Source organism: Chrysoperla carnea, chromosome 5 (assembly GCF_905475395.1).
Source record: "Chrysoperla carnea chromosome 5, inChrCarn1.1, whole genome shotgun sequence".
Classification (NCBI taxonomy): domain Eukaryota; kingdom Metazoa; phylum Arthropoda; class Insecta; order Neuroptera; family Chrysopidae; genus Chrysoperla; species Chrysoperla carnea.
In genome coordinates, this window is record NC_058341.1 from 14407158 (window position 1) to 14427474 (window position 20317).

The 20317-nt window shown below is 28.5% G+C and overlaps 1 protein-coding gene across 4 annotated transcripts in view; it reads right to left on the bottom strand.

Moving 5' to 3' along the window:
• LOC123300040 (acetyl-CoA carboxylase) overlaps positions 1–20317 on the bottom strand; it is a 53183-nt gene that overhangs the window by 14519 nt on the left and 18347 nt on the right. For 3 of the 4 annotated variants that reach the window (XM_044882505.1, XM_044882504.1, XM_044882501.1), the window contains one exon: positions 12643–13051. In XM_044882505.1, coding sequence (XP_044738440.1) covers positions 12643–12941 — 299 coding nt within the window. In that variant the 5' untranslated portion in view covers positions 12942–13051. Of the gene's footprint in view, positions 1–12642; positions 13052–15157; positions 15283–20317 lie in introns of those variants that run through there. The other variant, XM_044882502.1, reaches the window with a different exon arrangement.

Here is a 20317-nt window from a genome sequence, read left to right on the forward strand (position 1 = left end):
CAACCGAAATTGGACTAATTAGAGGATTTTATGAACATCTGTAGATATTAAAAATTTGTTCATAGCATCAATATTTTTAAGCGTAACAAACTTAGCACAAAAAATTAGTATACCTTGATATATACTACATATATAACAGGTTATAAATAATTTTTTACTTATCATAAATTTTTCAAAACATTTTTTATAATTATTATTAATATTATCCTTATCATTTAAAAAAAGTTACAATACCCAAATCCTTGAAAAAGGTGCGCGTGCTTTGAACAATTTTTAACTTTCTCACCTCTTAAGGTGGTCGGAACAATAGAAGAGTTTAAACATTTTGCGATGTAATACTGTTTGGTAATTTAATTGCCTATTTTCGTTGTTGATTGGTGCTCGCCTATGGTGTCTGGACATTTTAAATTCGCGGATGAATTGTTGTAATCATGTAATCATGTAGAAGATAATTGCGCACCTGTAAGACAGTTCGCTAACCGCAGATATGAATATAGAATACAGGTTTTTGAGATTTCAATTGGGTAAATGTACTCAGATTCAAAAATTATCTTCATTATTAAATATATTAAAGAAGCCGTTATTTAAACGTTATCATATCCTGCACGCAAGATAGCGATTTAAGGTTATACGACCACTACTTTCATATTTATTAAATAAGTGATATATTTCTTCTATTTATTCTATGTATAAAATAAAATATACTAATATTCGAGTCTACTTCTTATTTTAGAAAATTTTTTGAAATACTGTTAATACTTTGATTATAATTTTTCCATAATTTATGTTTATAGAAATGTAAAGTCTTAAAAAAATTTGGTATATTTCAAATAATTTGGCACTTTTAAACATCGAAATTTAAATAAGTAATTACACACAAAAAATATCATCAAACCTATATAAAACAAGTGAAAACAAACAATTGACTGAGTAAATTGTTGAAATACCCTGTATGTCAAGACCCAATTGACCTATGTTGGTCATTTAACACAATCTCACTTTTTACGTCCTGAGTACGCTGTAAAAATTTCAGCTTGATATCTTTTTTCGTTTTTAAGTTATCGTGTCCACAGACGGACGCACAACCGAAAATGGACTAATTAGGTGATTTTATAAACACCTATACCAAAATTTTATGCGTAGCATCAATATTTTTAAGCGTTACAAACTTGGAACTAAACTTAGTATACCTTGCATATTACATATATGCATGGTATAAAAATATCGTTTACATTGCTCTAATGCTAATGATAATACCTTGAATTCCCATAAAATTGAGAGATTCAAGGTGTTTCAATTTTTTTAATTATTGTGGAAATTTTTTCCACAATCAATTATTCAAGATATGAGTTATGCCCGTAAATGGTGAAAAAAGACCTTAAAACTAGAAAACGGTCTCTTCGCCCAAAAATTTTCAAATCACATTTTTATGATGGCTTTCAAAAATGATTATTTTGATTGAAAACTATAAAAATTAACAATTTTCGCAACATTAAGGACGTTCCTCGGAAAAGACCGATCTCATTTTCTTAAGAAAATCTTTAAATCATGTATTTGCATTCTTACTAATGCCCTTTATAAGCAGGTAGTTTTTTTAATATCCTTTACGATGTTCAATTTATACATTTGGACTGTGAAAGTTTGCTTTGAGCTGTGAAAAAAGGCTAATTTTCTTAAGAGAAATATTTATCTATAAATTATAGCAAACGGCACTCGTTTTTCTATAAATGATTTTCTCTAAATTTTCGACTAATATTCCCAAGTTCTAACATAATAAATTAAATTTGAAAGAGAAGTCTCAAATATGATCATACATTCACTTTTCGAGAAAATATATAGTTTTTAGAAATATTCTGCAAAAATTACACATCAGCCATAGAAAATCACTTAAATCTCGAAAAATAGCAAAAGATGCAGTAGTCGTCATATTCGGTAAAAAAATGTTTAAGTTAACATACTTTTGAAAAATTAATTTGGGATTAATTTGGAGTGGCCGATTTTTTTGATCACTAACAAATGCGCTCTTAAAACTGCATTTAAAGCCCCACATATATGCAATGCAAAAATTTCATTAATAAAAGTATGCCATAAATGATTCAGCGCTTATTTGAAAAAAAAAAAAATAAACAGAAAAATAATTCCAATTCAAAAAATAAATAAATATACAATTTGATTGTTATTAAGAAAAAGTTCAATGTACCGGTGTACCTAGACCACTTCAAAACTACTCACTAAGAAGTCACCGACCGATCGAATTTTTAATAAATTAACGTTTTATTATTAAATAATTGAATGAAAAACAAATAATTAAAATAACACATAGGCACTGTTACTTACACACACATACACACGCACAAAAATATTTCTAATTAACAACACTTTAAACACCTTGTTTTAACAAAAAAATGAACAATTGATAAACTTTTAAAACACAACAATTGAAAAAATTACACAACCAATAAAATTTTCGTATAAATGGTCTGACAATGAGTTTACAAAAAACAAATTTTGAATATGTATTAAATAATAAAAATGATTATTATTTTTTGATAATAAGTAGGTTTTTATTGGAGGTATCCACATGTAGTGTTGATGTGTGTGGAAGGTTAACACAACTGACAGTTAAAGTAGTATGTTAAGTTGGGTTTAATATTATATTATTATTATTACAGAAAGAAGAAAATTATTATTAAACCACCGTGTATGACGTTTAATATAAACTGTGGAGAGGAGGTATTTCATATTCTTATACAATTTATACATCCACCAGTAATGTATTTTATGGAAGTCGTTTTATAAAAGAGAGTAGTGTACAGAAAGTCTCACACAACGATTGAGGAGAGTTAGTATCAAAACTAACTCAATTTTCATTCTTGAAATTGAACGAAGTAAGTAACTAATTGAAAACTCAAAAGCAAAGAAAACTTTCTGTCCTAGGTGAAGAGAAGTGGGCAGAAGAGGCAATGAGTTTCCAGGAAAACTTCCTATGATGCTACATGGATAGTTTTCTAAGCTAAAAGAGGGTCAATCTGGTTCTAGAATATTTATAAGAACGTGGACGTCGGAACTAACTTTGCACTGCGTTGATTTGTTTTTAAAAATTGACTGCTACTTGCTAATAATAGTCGCGGAAACGAAACATTAGAAATAGTCGAGAAGTTCGAAAAATTTGAACAGTATAGTCACAGAAACAAAGCACTGAAGTTCGAAAATTTGAACAGTAATGATTCCAAACTTGTTACTCGGGTATTTTTGGGGTCGCACGAATATCGCGTAAGAATTGGTCTCCAAGGTACCTGATGCCCAGGAAAAACGGTATCCCCGTCGTCTCCTGGAGTATTCGGGAAATTCGTTAAATAATCGGTGCAAACTCGTTACTCGTGGTTTTTGGGGACGCTGAACACGAATATCGCAACCGAATTGGTCTCCAACTCCAAGTGCGCAAAGCATAGTGCGTTGCAGTATTAGCCTTGGCCTATATGTTTTTTAAACAGATATATGCCATTAACATTTAAGTGGCAACCCTGAAGGAAGTAGTAGGATTACATCGAATTTTATCTACTCCGAAGCAAAGACACATCTCCACCAAAACAACCCACCCTCCCCGACTCTAGAAAGCATAGAATCTCTTCAGGACTTGATATGAATGAGTACAGGCAAGAAAACTGTCGCTTAACTTGTAGGAAGCACACTCCCGTGTACGGGACAAGAAATGGACAAACACAGCAGGTTGCAAGCAAAGTAAATAAATAATCAGAGTACAACGCTCTTTCAACTTCTGGTACAAAACATTCGTAATACCAGAATGAGATACTTAACCCACGACCCGACTGAAATCAGAAAACTCGAGGTAAAACAGCCAGAGTTTTCTATTGATATTTTTAAAGAGGAACGGGAGATTCGACAATAACGAAGGGGAATTAATTGATAAGTGAGGACTGTATACTTTATAGAAGTTATGTAGCACCCCGGGTGGTGACTGGTGTGACATCCTATAATCTTGAGTCAATAAATAAGGGAGTCTTTATTAAAAAGAGAGTGAGTAAAGTGAAGTGGTATGACGTGTCATGTCGTGTCTTTTCCTACTAACAATCTGTAGGCATTATCAATATAAAATCACTATGTTTACGATTGTTGGACGGTTTGGAAGTTGTTGAATGGAATGACGTCATATCGTATGATTTGATGTGAATATAAAGAATTATAATATTTGATATCATCATGCAATCACAAATTTAACTAAAATGTTTAAAAATAAATGTAGAATAAATCTTACATAATTCGCCAACGCAAAAAAATTAGCAACTTTTTTTGTACAAGACATCTATGAACCTAAAAAATTTTGACCTCGAAAATAGAACTAATTATTGTGTCAATTATTTTCATTTATAGACAATCTATTCATGAATTAAAAAAAATTGTTGGGCAGTTGATTTTCTCGCGTGACATTCATTTATGTATTGTTAAATTTCTTAGAATTCATTCTACAGTATTTTATAAGGCCTCCTATTCATAGTCTAATTAGTCCTGCAAATCTGTCAAAGGTGACTTGTCGGAAAGCAAATCTAATGGTAAATGGTAGCAACTTTTTCACTGCCTATTTCAATTAATAGCTAATTATCCGTGCATCGGATCAATAAATGGAAGAGGACTTTTTGTCTTTGAATTTTATTTTTTACTAGACGCAACAACAGCATCCATTACTCCTGGGACACCCAATATACTCAAAGATGCCTCAATACAAATCAAATTGTAATGTGCACACATTTCTTTGATTTATTCGATTTCTTACAGAATTTCCAATCAATATCATTTTTCAGGTTAAACTTCCTTAAGTGTTCCCTGATTGATGAATATTAAAGTATTATCCAGTACTTAATTTCCAAGTCTGTATAATTTTGTTAAATAACAGTTTCCAGTCGTGTATAATTGAATTTAGTAGTTATATGTATTTTTAAATCCGGTAGGAAATCTTTGAATTTTCAACCCGGTAGAATGCAATAAATAAAAGAACAAAATTAATTTTTAAATCGTAGTAATTTCCCAAAAGAATTCATAATGCGATTAGACGATTGACGACAATATACCGATAAAATTTTTATTTCCAAAATTTCCAATGCTTTAAGGTAAAAGACTTCCATGATTTTTTTTCTATTATTTATACCTAATTTGTTACAAAATTACAATTCGTCGATGATACATAAAATTGTTCTTTAGTTTCTATTTATGAATCAAAAGACAACATTCTTACAATGTTTATTTATCATAATAATAAAATACCTATGTGCTGTGAGCTATTGTCGGCTATGACTCGCTGAGCCTCTGTAATAAATTACTAATTCAAACTTGACATCATATACACGTGTTATATTGACATACATATTGTGTGTTTTTTCTTCATTAAATGTGCGTAATTTAAAAGAAATAAAATTATTTGATACCAGTGGCGGAAAAATAACCTCAGAACACGTTCTTTTTGTATACCATTGATAATGATTGATAATGTAAAAGTGATAAAGAAAAATAAGGTTGACTCGTGATTCGAGTCCAAATTCGATTCTACCGTGTTAAAAAGAAAATTATTTGCAAAATCTAATATATAAAAATCTCGTGTGACGCTGTTTGTGGTCGCGATCTTCCGAAACGGCTCGACTGATTTTAATGAAATTTTTTTTGTATATTTGGTAGGTATGAGAAAAGGTTTTAAGTATTTTTCAATCTTCCACTCCCACCCCGACTATGGTTTTTGAATTCATTACTTAATCGATGCTGCATTGTCAGCAAATAACTTCATTTCGCAACAAAAAATTAAAACCCATGAAATTGTGAACGACAGGAGAGACAAATGAGGGCAGCGGAAATGAAGGATGTAGCGCGTTGGCCCTTGTTTTTAAAGACAATATGGCCCAGCGAACACGATATTCATTGACTGTTAGGTGGTACAAAGTTCGCCGCGTCAGCTAGTAATACATAAACACAAATGGCAGGAAGATTGCAACTTCCTTGAAAAGTCTCTTTTTTCTTAAAATTGGTTTTCATTTTTCATTTGTCGAAAGTAAAGCGTTTATTTATTTTAAAGTATTGTGACATCAATTAATTTCTTTTAACATATCTATCTACAGATTATGGAAAATTGAAAAATCTATTTTCATACATTCATTATGGGCCTACAATCTAGAAGGGCTTTGCCTATGAGAACGGAGATAGTTTGGAATATGTTTCTAAGAAATGGAAGATTTAAATGCCAGAATAATTATTGAGTTAGGAATTTTTTTTTTCCTTCTTAAGGAGGACTTAAAGGCTTTTTTTTTCGTTTTTCTTCTGCAAGGCATTTGCCACTGCCGTGTATTTATAATTTTTATGGAGTATAAAAATAATTTTATTTTTATGGTCTATATAAAAATTTTAATCTCGAAAATTTTTAAAATTTTATAAATTTTTGGATATTTTATTTTTTTGTATGAAGGTTGTATGAAGGTTATATATTTAGATTTAATATTTTACATTTTAAAATATGGTATAAGGTCATTGGACTTAATACAAATCCAAAAATATATTCCAAAAAACAAAACCCGATTTTTGGATTCTTTTTTACCAGACCGATTATCCCTTAATTCAAGATTTTTTAAAAGGTACTTCAAAGTCTTTTCTAATTTTCATAATAATTTCTGTTAAAATATGTTAATTCTGTTAAAAAGCCCCGTTAATTTCTGATTTGTGGGCTTTCTATTATAGTACAATAGAACAAAAATTTGAATAAAATTTCTATAAAGGTAATTTTATATTATTTATATTATTTTTTTAAATAAAATAAAATAACTCCGATTTATATTAGATTTCAACAAATTATTTTGTCAAGGTGGACCTCTTTACTTGAGGGAATTGTTTACTTTATAAAATATATTTAATACATGGTTACGTATTTCATGTAAAATTTGTTAAAAATAATTACTATTTTTTAATTAGATAATTAGATGTTTAATTTTTAATTAGATTATGTAAAAAATATCAACATAAAATAATTTTTAGAGAGTCAGGGATGAGTTAACTTTAAAAATTTCCTAAAAATTCACGATTTTCCAGTGTAAATTCAATACTAATTTTTTTTAGGGAATATCAGGCGATATCAAAAATTTCTAAATGAGGTAAATAAGAATGTATGGGTGCGTAAGATCAAGTAATGACTTGACGATATAAGACGAAAAGGAGGAATAAAAATTTTCGATATCTGTCGTAATTTTCAAAATATTGAAAATTTAACTTTTCTTTAATTATTCATCTTTCGACATTTCGAAAACCAAGGCAAATATCGAAAATTCAACTAAGACAGATTTTATTCTTATTTTTCGTCTACATTCATGAAGTTATAATTAAATTCATCATCAAAGTTGAAAATAAGATAAAAATAATTTCAACCCTAAATCTACCTTGCTTGTACATTACTTATATGGATCGAGACACTTGGTTTTTTTTCTATGCCATTGTTTGTAATTTTTAGTTTCTATTAAAAAGCTATTTTTTTTAATTTGTTTTCATTCGTTCCAAAAAATTTCAAAATATGTCGTTTTTGAGATTTTTCCATAAGAACTATCTACGTTTTTTCAATGATTTTTTTCTTGAACACAGAAACAATTTTTAATATTAAGATGAAATCAAGAGAAGCTAATTATCCGTGACTTATTAGAAATATTCCATTAGAAAAAACAATTTTTTTTAAATAAATTTTTATTTCCCATTATAATAAAATTCCATTTAAATATATAATTACGAATAAATAAATTTTTCCGTCATCTTGCATCAAAGGTGTAATACTTAAAACGTAATTATTGGCTATTGCAGTGTAGAGTAATAATAATGCATCATAATAATTCATAAAATCAATATTAAATATTAAATTAAATAATTAATAAAATATTTTATTAATATATTTAATTTTGTCTGCCTGCTGCAATCAATTAGGTATTATTTATTATATCATTAATTATTTTATAATAATTTGAAGGTTGGTAAATTTGTCAATAAAATTTAAATTTCGTGTCTGAGTTTGTTTTATATATTGTAGTCAAATTATTATTTTATTATTGCAAGAAATCTAACAAAAAATATTTTCATAGACATATAAAATCTACAATAGAATAAACCAAGCTTTAATTTTTCCGATTAACCGATTTTATCATTTCTTTAATAATAAAACAATTTATAATTTTTCTTGAAGAAAAGTTTTGGACATTTGTGGTTCAGCTTTCGTTAATATTATCAGATGGGGTTGAGTTGATGAAGTTAACATTTACAGATTTTCTATTTCTTATCGCTTTGAAGAAAAGCTCTTGATATATTCAAAAACTTATTTACTCTGAAACGCAAAAACGGGTATGGAAGTTGAAATTGGGAGCTTATCTATCCAAAACAAGCAGAGATTCATGATGATATGAAACTTCGTTAAATTTTAATGGATCGTGGGCAAAGTCTTTAAATTTTTTATAATTATATTGCTAGTATTATTTGATGCTGATAATCTCTATATATTATAAACGTGAAAGTAAGGATGTTTGTTTGTTTGTTTGTTACGCTTTCAAGCAAAAACTACCGAACGGATTTGAATGAAACTGTACAACAAAATAGCTCATTAATGTGACATTTTACTGCACCATCTATGATCATAAAATTGAACCATAAATTAAAGATTTCTATAAAAATTTAAAATAGTAAATGTCAAACAATTCATGGCTACCTTTTCTGATAAATATATATTAGCTGCGTAAAACAATCCCAGCGAGTGTTTTGGAAGGAGGATAAGTGAGATCAAGGGTAGTGGAATTAAGCGGTTCACGCTAGTTTTCTATAAATCCTTATTTAATAATCAAAGATGAAGATTTTGTTCAATTTTTCTCGGCTTTCCTTTTGGTGAAGAAGGCATTAAATAAAATAATTTAAACATTTTTTGAAATCGCGACCCCAAAGGATTACGTAGCTTAAAAATATGCGTCAGTTAGTTTTTCAGAAAAGTGTTTCGTTTTTTTTTTGAGTACTGACAACTAAAAAATGTTATACAAATTCCGGTATCATATTTTAAGCGTCTATGACATTCATATAATTAAAATAATTTATAAAATTTATATATAAATTAAAAATTCAATTACCTTTGAAATTCCCTTAATTAATGTAGAAATATTTTTCCATCACGTAATTTACTAAACGATATCATTCTATTGGTTTAATAATTTTTTACGCACGCACGCAAATGAAAGTATTTGTTATTTTTTATGGAATTAATGATAAAAATTGCACAAAATGACATTAAAAAAATGCAAATGATCTTCAAGGATAATCAAAATTTTACACGCCATGTTAGTTCATGTTTTTAAAAATATATTGCCTCACTTGAATTTTTTGCATGTTTTTTCTTTTTCTACGGACCACAGAAAAATGCATAACATTTAAAGGGGAAATAAAGACTTGAGTAGTCGCTCTTGGCATCAATTTTTATTAACAGAAAAAATATTTAGTATAAATGTTATTTAATTCAAATATTATTCAAAATAATATTAATTAGTAAAGCAGAGGATGTTTAACTTTAAAAACACTAATTTATCCGAAATTCCAAATGAAAACAAATTTTTTTGAACTCATTTAGAGATAAATGAAACAGTAACCTTAATCTCTTATTTTTCTATTTCTATTTTTTTCTATGAAGCAATAAAAATTGAAGGGAAAATAGACTTTAAAGCGAGCTGTTGCATTGCTGCAAGTCGGAATTCTTGCTATAAAAGAGACACACGCCCCGATAAATTGAAGCAATAACCTAATGGAAATTTCACAATTAATAACGATAGTCTGCAATAACTAAAATGAAATTTAACACCTTATCACGATAGTCAGGTAGCGCTCAGACTAAATAAAAAAAAAAAAGGTATCGTGGGCATCCGGTAGAAACTATGTCCCCCCTTCGTTTCTATGTTTTCCAAGTTTTCGTTTAGAAAAAGATCAGAATCAAAATAAATTAATTAACTTTACAGCTTTAATTATTATTACATAGGTGTTGTTTTTTCCACGATTTTCCACGATCAACTCGTTATAGGAAGATGAAATTATTTTTGTGAAACAAAAAGAGGTTACCAAAATATCGAACATCTCATTGTAGCCCTAGGCATATGTCATGAACATGGAGGACAATGGATCTATGAGAAGACGCAGTAGTACCTTTTGCATCTCAATTTGAAGCGTATCGCAAATTGAGACGCAGTTTGATGACATGACGTGACGTGACTTTTTGTAGGGATGCAGTTTATCATCTCTTATGATTGTACAGAACCTACTGACTAAGATCCTAAGAAGCACACGATACCGCATCAAGCTGCGCCTCAATTTGCGGGTAATAAAAAAATGAATTTTTTAAAATATGACATCATACTTCTCAACTAAAAAAACCATTTTCTTGAACAAATAATAACTGTTTATAAAAAAACTGTGATAAACAAATAAAATAAAAATCTCAAAGAAATACAAAATGACGATAAATTAATTAAAAAATTTACCACAGCAAATATAATTAAAATAGACGAAGGTCACTTCAAATACAAAATACAATAACCAAACATGTCTGTTTATATGTTTATAAAAGAATGTCTATAGATTCTAGAATAATCGACTTTAAAAACCTACAAGTTTAATTAAAGTATTATAACATAGATATTCATTCATTTTTAATATAAAAATTGAAATTATTATGTAAAAACTATAATTTACATCAAATGTATTACAGAATATTTAAAATACAATGGATTACAAATATATAATAGATTAATTATTAACGCTACTTATAATCCCACAATACTAGTACAAGAGGTAGGAACCATTGACATTAAATTACATAGACTAAGTGTCAAACGATTTTAAGCAAGCCACCAACTGAGGTAATTGCTTAGGTAATCCATTGTAGGTTCATAAGAAAAAATAAAAAAAGTGATACATGTTAAGTATTTTTTAAGTCAAAAAGCGAAAAAGTTTAGTGAAATTACGATGTTTTATGTAAAACATTTTGTGATATGGAAATTTAACATTCAATGTACAATCAAATTTTTGAATTATTTACTAATCGAACTACGTACACACGAAATGAACATTATGCATGCTTAAACCAGCACACAGCTACTGGACTATGTGTAAAGAAAGCCCTCGTATCTTATAAAAGGCCTAAACGTTGAATTTAAAAAAAAGTTAATTTCCCCGAAAGGAATCAAGCACTTCTGGCGAATATAATAGATTTAATTCAATCGTAATTCGAGAATTTCGACTTTTTGATTATCTTATGTGAATACAATTCTAATATACCCGAATCAAGAACAGATACTTTCAAATAAAAAAAGTTAGTAAATGTAATGTAATTAAATTTGGGGGTGACACATTGTACATTATAAATAAGTAATGTAAATTGCATAAAAAAAATTATTGTTTAAGAATGAAGCATGTATATTGGTTGGGGAAAAATGGAATACGGGACACAATGGAACAATTATTAAGTTTGGTTAACTTAATAATTCTGTGTAATTTGTTCTGAAATTTTCATGAAATAAGGTATAAATATATACGGTTGTTCTCTATGCCCACCTTCCTATACAACGTATAGTTGAAAGAGTGTGCTTAAAACAAAATTTCAGTGTAAATTTTTATTATAAATTAAAAATTCAAAGAAATTCGAAAAGAAAAATATTAAAGTATATTTCTCTTTGAATAATTCATACTTGTTCAGTTTATACAAAACTATCAACATTTGTGTTGTGTAAATTGCATAAACTATCATACATAATGGTGTAAAATCATAGATATATTGCTGAACGATTCTTGTTGTAAAACTATGTGACTCTGAAATTGAGTATACACAAAACTTCAATAATTGTGCTATGTAATGCATACAGTGAAACTTTAATGCATTCCTAACTTCCTTTTTGTTACATAACTGTTGTGATACTTTGCATAGGTTGGAGAGACATTCTTAAAAACTTTGCGCTGTATGTTAGTGTTCCTTGACAAGTTAACACAGTGTAACTTAAACGCATTCCTAGCTTTCTTAGGCAATTTTTATAACATAACTGTTATGATATTTAGCTAAGCATTTCAAATTATAATCAAACATTGACACAAAATATAGAATCTGTGATTACTACCCTTTGTGCATGATATTCCCCAGGTAAAATTCTAAAACTATTTTTCTTTGCATTTTGTTAAAATATATCCCCTTCAGGACAACACACAATAAAAATATTTAGCTAGATTATAAAATTATTATTAATTAGCTAAAATTGTTAGCTAATTAATAATAATTTTATAATCTAGCTAACTATTTTTATTGTGGGTCCTGAAGGGGATATATTTTAACAAAATGCATAATACAGCCCACAGAAATGCTCATCTTAGTTATTGAATATTTTTCCTTGATAATTTGGGAATAAAATTATCTGGCTTTTCCGTATTTTTAAGGTTTTCCAAGTCAATTGCCATTATGAAACATCAACGGTCGGAGAGACATGCTCAATAACTCTGAGCTAGTGTTCCTTGGCAAGTTAGAATTGCGTCTACCGAAGTACTGTGCTCAAAAGATAGTAATCAGTTTGAAAAAATATATTAAAAAATGTATGTACTCACTTAAGTCGCCTTCGTTTCTCAGCTAAACTAACCATGGCATCTTGTTTCGCTTGAAGCTGTGTTTGATATTGTAAACTGGTACTTGAATGATTACGTCTGATTTCATCTTCTTCAATTTCATCTGCGTCCACTGGAAAATGATCCTCTAATTCTTCATGATGTGTTTCAGCATGACCGTTCATATTTTCTGCATCACCATTTTCATCACCTAACATAAAATTTACTGGAACACCGTTTCCATTCGTTAACGGTTGCTGTTGATCGGAATTTTCGATTGTTTCTGTATCGACACTAGCCATATTGTTTATAAAATTGTTATCGAGTGTTGTGGTGGATTTTTGTAAAATTTGTGTTTCTGCAGAGGCGTCGGTTGAATGATTCGCTTCTATTGGTGATGGATTGTTATTTTCTGGAATAAATGAAAAATAAAAGTTAAAAAACAAAGAAGCAATTTTTGGAAAATAACATATTACTTTGTCAAGACTAGAAAATCCATTAAATTAAAAGTAAAAAAATTATAATCGTAGAAAAAGTCACAAAATATATTTTGTTTCAGAATTCGAAAGAACTTGGTATATAGGGTAATTTTGGACCATAAAAAACAAAAATCGGGTTTATTTTACGATTGGATGCAAGATTTCCGAGATATCATCCAAATCCCTTTCTAACCTCTAATTTCTCGGATTGATTTCAATTAAAATTTAAAAAATCGATCCGAGAAATTACCGGATTTTGACTGATATCTCCGAAATTATGCATCCAATTATAAAACAAACCCGATTTTTGTAATTTTTGGGTCAAAATGACCTTATACACTGAGTTTAGGCGAAATTGGTGACAATAAATTTTCCCCAATTTTTTGTAATTTTCTTAAGGGGTACCCCTTAGAAAAAATCGAAAAAATCACAAAAAAATATTTTGATTCGGAATTCGATATAACTTGGTGAATAGGGTAATTTTGACCCATAAAAAACAAAAATCTGGTTTATTTTATGATTGGATGCATAATTTCCGAGATATCAATGAAAATCCCTTTCGAAATTTAATTTCTGGGTACGTTTTCAGGTAATTTCTTATAAAATAATTATCTAACAGTAAGATAAACTGAATTTCGACACTTTTGGATCCTAATTACTTTATAAAATCCAAAAACCGAAGCTAGATTTTTTGTCATTTGATAATTTGATGTGGAATTTCTGAATTACCTAAAATCGATCCGAGAAATTACCGGATTTTGACTGATATCTCCGAAATTATGCATCCAATTATAAAACAAACCCGATTTTCGTAATTTTTGGGTCAAAATGAACTTATACACTGAGTTTAGGCGAAATTGGTGACAATAAATTTTTCCCGATTTTTTGCAATTTTCTTAAGGGGTACCCCTTAGAAAAAATCGAAAAAATTACAAAAAAATATTTTGATTCGGAATTCGATAGAACTTGATATATAGGGTAATTTTGACCCATAAAAAATAAAAATCGGGTTTATTTTATGATTGGATGCATAATTTCCGAGATATCATACAAAATCCCATCCGACATTTTATTTCTCGGATCGATTTCAAGCAATTTTTTGTAAAATAATTATCTAACAGTAAAATAAACTGAATTTAGTCACTTTTGGATCCTACTTACTTTATAAAATCCAAAAAACGAGACTAGATATTTTTTATTTGATAATTCGATGCGACATTTCTGAATTATCCGAAAACGATCCGAGAAATTATCGAATTTTGATCGATATCTCCGAAATTATGCATCCAATTATAAAACAAACCCGATTTTTGTAATTTTTGGGTCAAAATGACCTTATACACTGAGTTTAAACGAAATTGGAGACAAAAAAATTTTCCCGATTTTTTGTAATTTTCTTAAGGGGTACGAAAAAATCACAAAAAAATATTTTGATTCAGAATTCGTTAGAACTTGGTGAATAGGATAATTTTGATCCACAAAAAACAAAAATCGGGTTTATTTTATGATTGGCTACATAATTTCCAAAATATCATCAAAAATCTCTCCCGAACCTTAATTTCTCGGATCGATTGCAGATAATTTCTTGTAAAATGATTATCTAATAGTAAAATAAACTGGATATTATGACTTTGGATTCTAATTAATTTATAAAATCTAAAAACTGAGACAGGATTTTTTTTCATTTGATAATTCGATGCGAATTTCTGAGATATCGTCCAAAATTCTATGCGAAGAGCAATTTTTTGAACAATATTTTTTTAATAACCAATTGAATTCTTTATGAAAAAGGGCCGCATACAAGGGGTGCCGCGGTGCCGTCTGCTTTTCATATTGAGGTCCCGGAGAATTGCCTCCGGGGGCCCCAACATGGGTTAACCCGGCACTGCATATTACACGTGCATTAAAACTATTGAAGCACTTATTACTCATGCGTAAACTATTAAAATTATACACAGAATATATTAAATTAAGTCAACAATTAATTGTTAAAAATGCACACACAATTAAATTTTATTAAAATTAAATAATTTTTGTACCTGAATTTTCTTTTCCCGGGAACCACAATTTAATAAAATTAAATGCCATATTTATTCACCATTTTTTAAAATTCAATTTAAGAGTCTTTTATTTCAACGGATATACAAACTTAGAATTAATTGATTGTTTATATTCCCAACATCGATTTTTGATAAAATTCACACTTAAATCAAAAATGTATATAATTTTAATATAATTTAAATTAAAAAAATTAAAAATTTAAATTTTAATAAAATTAAATCAACGTCGCACGTCACTCGCATGAGCCTCACATTCAAATCAAAACTCAATCGTTATTTGTGTAAAAAAAATTTAATATTTTATTTACCCGTTGTAATTAAAAATTCATAAATGTGTGCTAACCTTTGTGATTGTTTGAAGACCTTTAAAATTTTATTTTATAGATTACAGCATAATTTAATAAAAATTATTTATTTATAAATCGAAATTATTGATTGATAACGCAAATAAAAAATTGTAATTAAGTATTTGATGCGCGATGCTTTAAAATTAATTACATTTGAAGTTGATTTTTGATTTTATGGGATGTTTAATCTTAATCTAAATTATTTTTTTTAGATAAAATTGGACATTCGGACTTTAAGGATGTTTAAGATATCGTTTTAAATAGTCCTAAATATGTAGTCTTTTTAGGGTTTCGTACCATTTGCTAAAATTCGTTCAGAAATACGATTTAAAAAAAATACACTCAAATAAATTCGATTTTTGTAACTTTGAGATCAAATTTACTCTAACAAATGATTTTCGATAAAATAGAAAACTTGAAAACAATGTTTTTCAGTTTTGTTACTCGAGTTACTATGAGTTAATTATAATCTACTGAAAACGACGACATCGGATCAAATTACTTTCGAACTATAGGTTCTTGAGATATCAGAAAATAGATAAACTATACGATCGAATAAATACAACTTTTGTGATTTTTTTTCATATACAGAATGGACTACGGAAAAATATTGTAGCAAAAAATTGTCAAGGATAAGAGAAGTCAGAGGACGTTTATCTGTGTTCATGACTTTGAACTACAACTATCGATAAACTTTACAGATATTTTCTTGCGATTAAATGCAATAATGACATATTTCTAAGTCGCATTTCCTCTGAAAGCTAACGTTTTTCCAAATATGTTTTTTAAGAAGAACAACTTTCTTATTTAAAATGTTATTCTAGGTCTTACCCACCCAGATAACTAGGTCCAATCTGATGTCAGAACAAGACGCCCCCATCAAACTCTGCAACTTTTGTTCAAGTAATCAGTCATAATAGATTAAAATGAAAAATGAACGAAACTTGGAACGTTTTAAGCTAATTTGAATCTGTCGAAAAATACCAACTTCATAATCTTTCGTTTATAAAATGATAAACTTCATAATGCTTTTCTTGAGTTTTACAATTCAAGAGTTCAAAAATAATAAGAAATAAGACAATAATATTTACTTTTATTATGAATACGGAACGCTAATTATTAATAGATAAATATTTAATTTAAAAATGCAACATAAATATGAATGGCCCTCGATCGATCACGCTATGTTAAAATAATAGATAAAAAATAATTATATGAATATAATTGTTTTACTTACTACTACTTATTTAATATTGGATGATAAGAGTCAAAGTTTAAAAATTATATGTTTGATGATACGATAATAAGTATTTAGTCAAAACAATACAACTAATAATATATTATATTGTTTCAATTTTATTGATTTTTGATTTGTAAACAATCATCAGCTGATACATATTAAATTGGAGAAAAATGAACCACGGCAGAACTGCGTAAGTTTAGCGAATTTAATATATTAGTTTATCATATTACATTTCATAAAATTTCTGTAAGGGTTATTTATTTATCTAATTCGGTGAGTATGATTAGTGTTCAATATCTAGGAATAGAGATATCGAAACGGTAACATTCACTAGGGTTGAAAGTTCAAGTTAAAAGTTGAATGTAAAATATCTCTGTGATTATTAATGAAAAAAATCAAATAAAAAAACTAATTTTAATACAATGAAGAGACTAATCAGAGAAAATGATTGACGATTGTAAAAACAAAACAATTACTCGATCACATCCTTTTTGAAAATTTAATTTCTGATTGAAAATATTAAATTTGGTGAAGAGTAAAACTGAATGATTTTAATAATATATCATATTATGATAATTGTAATGGGCATTTAAGGTTGATTTTACATACATAAGATAGATGATCAAGATCGTTAATATATTTAACATCGATGCCATAATGCAGAAATATACACTTGAGTAGAAATCGAATTCATGATCTCGGCTTCGTCTCACGCGAAAGTGAACATGCGATCTATAACATTCTTTACTTTCTCCCGTTGTGTGTATACTATTTTTCTCCCCGATGGAGGCAGAAAACTGACACTTTCTGCACGGAGGTGAAAAAAAATCCTTCCCCAGTTACAACTACATGAACCATTTGTAGCTGTTTGAGAAACATCATAAGGGCTTCGACGCAAAAAGACTTCAGTTAGGAAGGGTCGTTTATGTTTGATCAAATTCTTTCAAATGAAACGATTTCTATATGAAGTAGTCGTGAATCACCTTGAAGGTGCAATTCTCTTAGCTAGTATATCGTAAAAGCTGTCACGTTATTGGCAAAAAACGTTCTTTGAAAAAAGATTATTATGTCTTTTAAAAGACGATTCCATGCAAGAATAACTTTCAGTTTGCAAATGGTTCTTCCGAAATCTATCTTAGTGATACAGCTCTGTGACCGTTTTAGTGAGTTCGGTGGTCTTACAATTCCCTGGAATATCCCCATAGTCGGACACCCATTTAAGATGAATACTCTTAACAAGAAGTTATTTCTAAAGCAGCGGAGAGAAAAAACATGGCGGTCAAACAACTTCGTTTATGAAAATTAAACTGGATACCTTTGTCCAGGTATTTAACTCTGATTAACAACAAAATGAATAAACTCTGTTTTTCCATAATATAATTAATGTAGAGTAAAATAATTGTACAAACGTGACAGGACGGTTTTAATATAAAATAAAACATAACCTTGAATTTACATTAATATTACCTATTAGGAATACAAATACCAGATGTATTACACTTTAATACATACTAATACTACTTACTTACTTTACTAGTTAATAAAGAGTTGATTGCCTTTAATTTGTTTTTATTTATCAATAATAATTTAATAAAATTAAATATAAATAAATAACATTAAATATTTTATTGTGGTAGGTAATCATTCTTATTTATATTATTATTTATTGAAACATAAGCTGTGGATTTTATTAAAAAAATGTACTTTGGCATAACTATTACAAGAGCTGCCACAATGAGGTGGTATGAGAAACGATGTATCACCTCCTCTACCATGGGTCAGGTCTTGTTATTAGAAGAATCACTTATAACTTCAAGCAGTCAATATGACAATCATCATGTTTACGTTTCAAAATGGGTCGTATGATCAAAATATGGAAAATATGTATCATAGAGATTTTATCAGAATAGAATGCGCGAGAGAACAGTGAGTGGTCGCAGGTAAGAGAAAGAATTCTATAGTGACGTCATTTATAGAGATACGGAAACATTCTCTCTCTTTCCTCCAGACACTGTCACTTATGGCTAGCATTAAAAAAAATACTAGTGGTCTATGGAATAACTAGATTATTAAAAGAGTAAGCTATTCTTTATTAGACAGTTCATTCATATATTTAAACAGTATTGTTATAAATTACTATAATTTCTTAATACCCATCTATTTATTCAACGCCTGTTTCATGACAAAATGATTTTCTCGATATTTCTGCATAGATGACAAATTTGTAAACACTTTAGCGTGATATAATTAGTATTAAAGTAAATGCATGTTCTTTGGTACTCCCACAAAGCTCTTTTACTAAGAGTTACAATCTAATATCAGGTATTAGTTAGTATTATACACACTTAAGTATGTAATTAAAATGAATGCATTACTAAGCATTTATTTAAACAAACATTTAACAAAAAACAATTGGAATAAAAAACAAAAACAAAATAATTTAATTTCAGTGTCTAGAATTTAGTCTATGAGTTGGAGGCGAAAATATTGCAAAAAAATAAGGTTATGCTGAGAAAACTATACAGTTTAAAGCGGAGATTATTACAACAAAAATTTAAGCATTGAAAGTTCCTAAAGAAGATAGAACTATAATTTATAATATTCAAAAAAGGTTTTTCAAATCAAATTTTAATATAAAAGGTTAGATTATCCTTATTTACATGTATCCTCGTTACCCATCAAGATGATTTTCCGTTTTCCATGGGAATTTAAAGTCTTGGGTAAAACTTCTGTTTTATATTATCTAAAAGATAGAGTTTATCTTCTTGGCTATACTGCAGGTAATAGCATCAAGAAGCCAACACTATTATTGAGTAACCTATTAGATATTTAGTCCAAGCAATCAAGACATTTGGCAACGTAAATTCTGTAAAATTAAAAGTTGTAGGTATATAATTTTTAAAAAGGACTTTAGGAATCCGTATCTTCACAGCACCTAGGCCATTTTAATCTATACACCTAAATATCTCGTTTTATAGTTAACAAATAAAAAAATAAACTAAACAAAAGTTGCATAGTTTGATGAGGGATAGATATCATGTTCTGTTACAAATTGGACCTAGTTCTTCGGGTTAATTTGATAGCCAATTTAGATCCTAAACGGTCAGGACAAATAATAACATATAATTTCCGAAAGCTGACGTTTTTCGAAAAAATGTTTTAAACAAAAATTGTTAGTTTTTTTATGAGGATAAACTTTCTAATTTAAAGCAACCCGAATAACTGGGTCCAATCTGATGTCAGAACATGATGTTCCCCATCAAACTCTACAATTTTTGTTGATGTCATTTGTTAATAGGTGGCGAGATATTCAGGTACATAGAATAAAATGCCCACTCTGTATATATACATACAATTATAGGAATATAATTTGTCAGGTGCTGTGAAATGCATTAATAATCAATTGATATTTTGCTTGGACTAATTAAAAATGAAAATCCTAATGATACCTACTATAATCCATATAATTAGTAAATGGCCTTAGAGTGCATGCTATTAAAATGTAGGTATTTATTTCTTCGATTTTCCTTTTCATTTTTTTCTCTATCA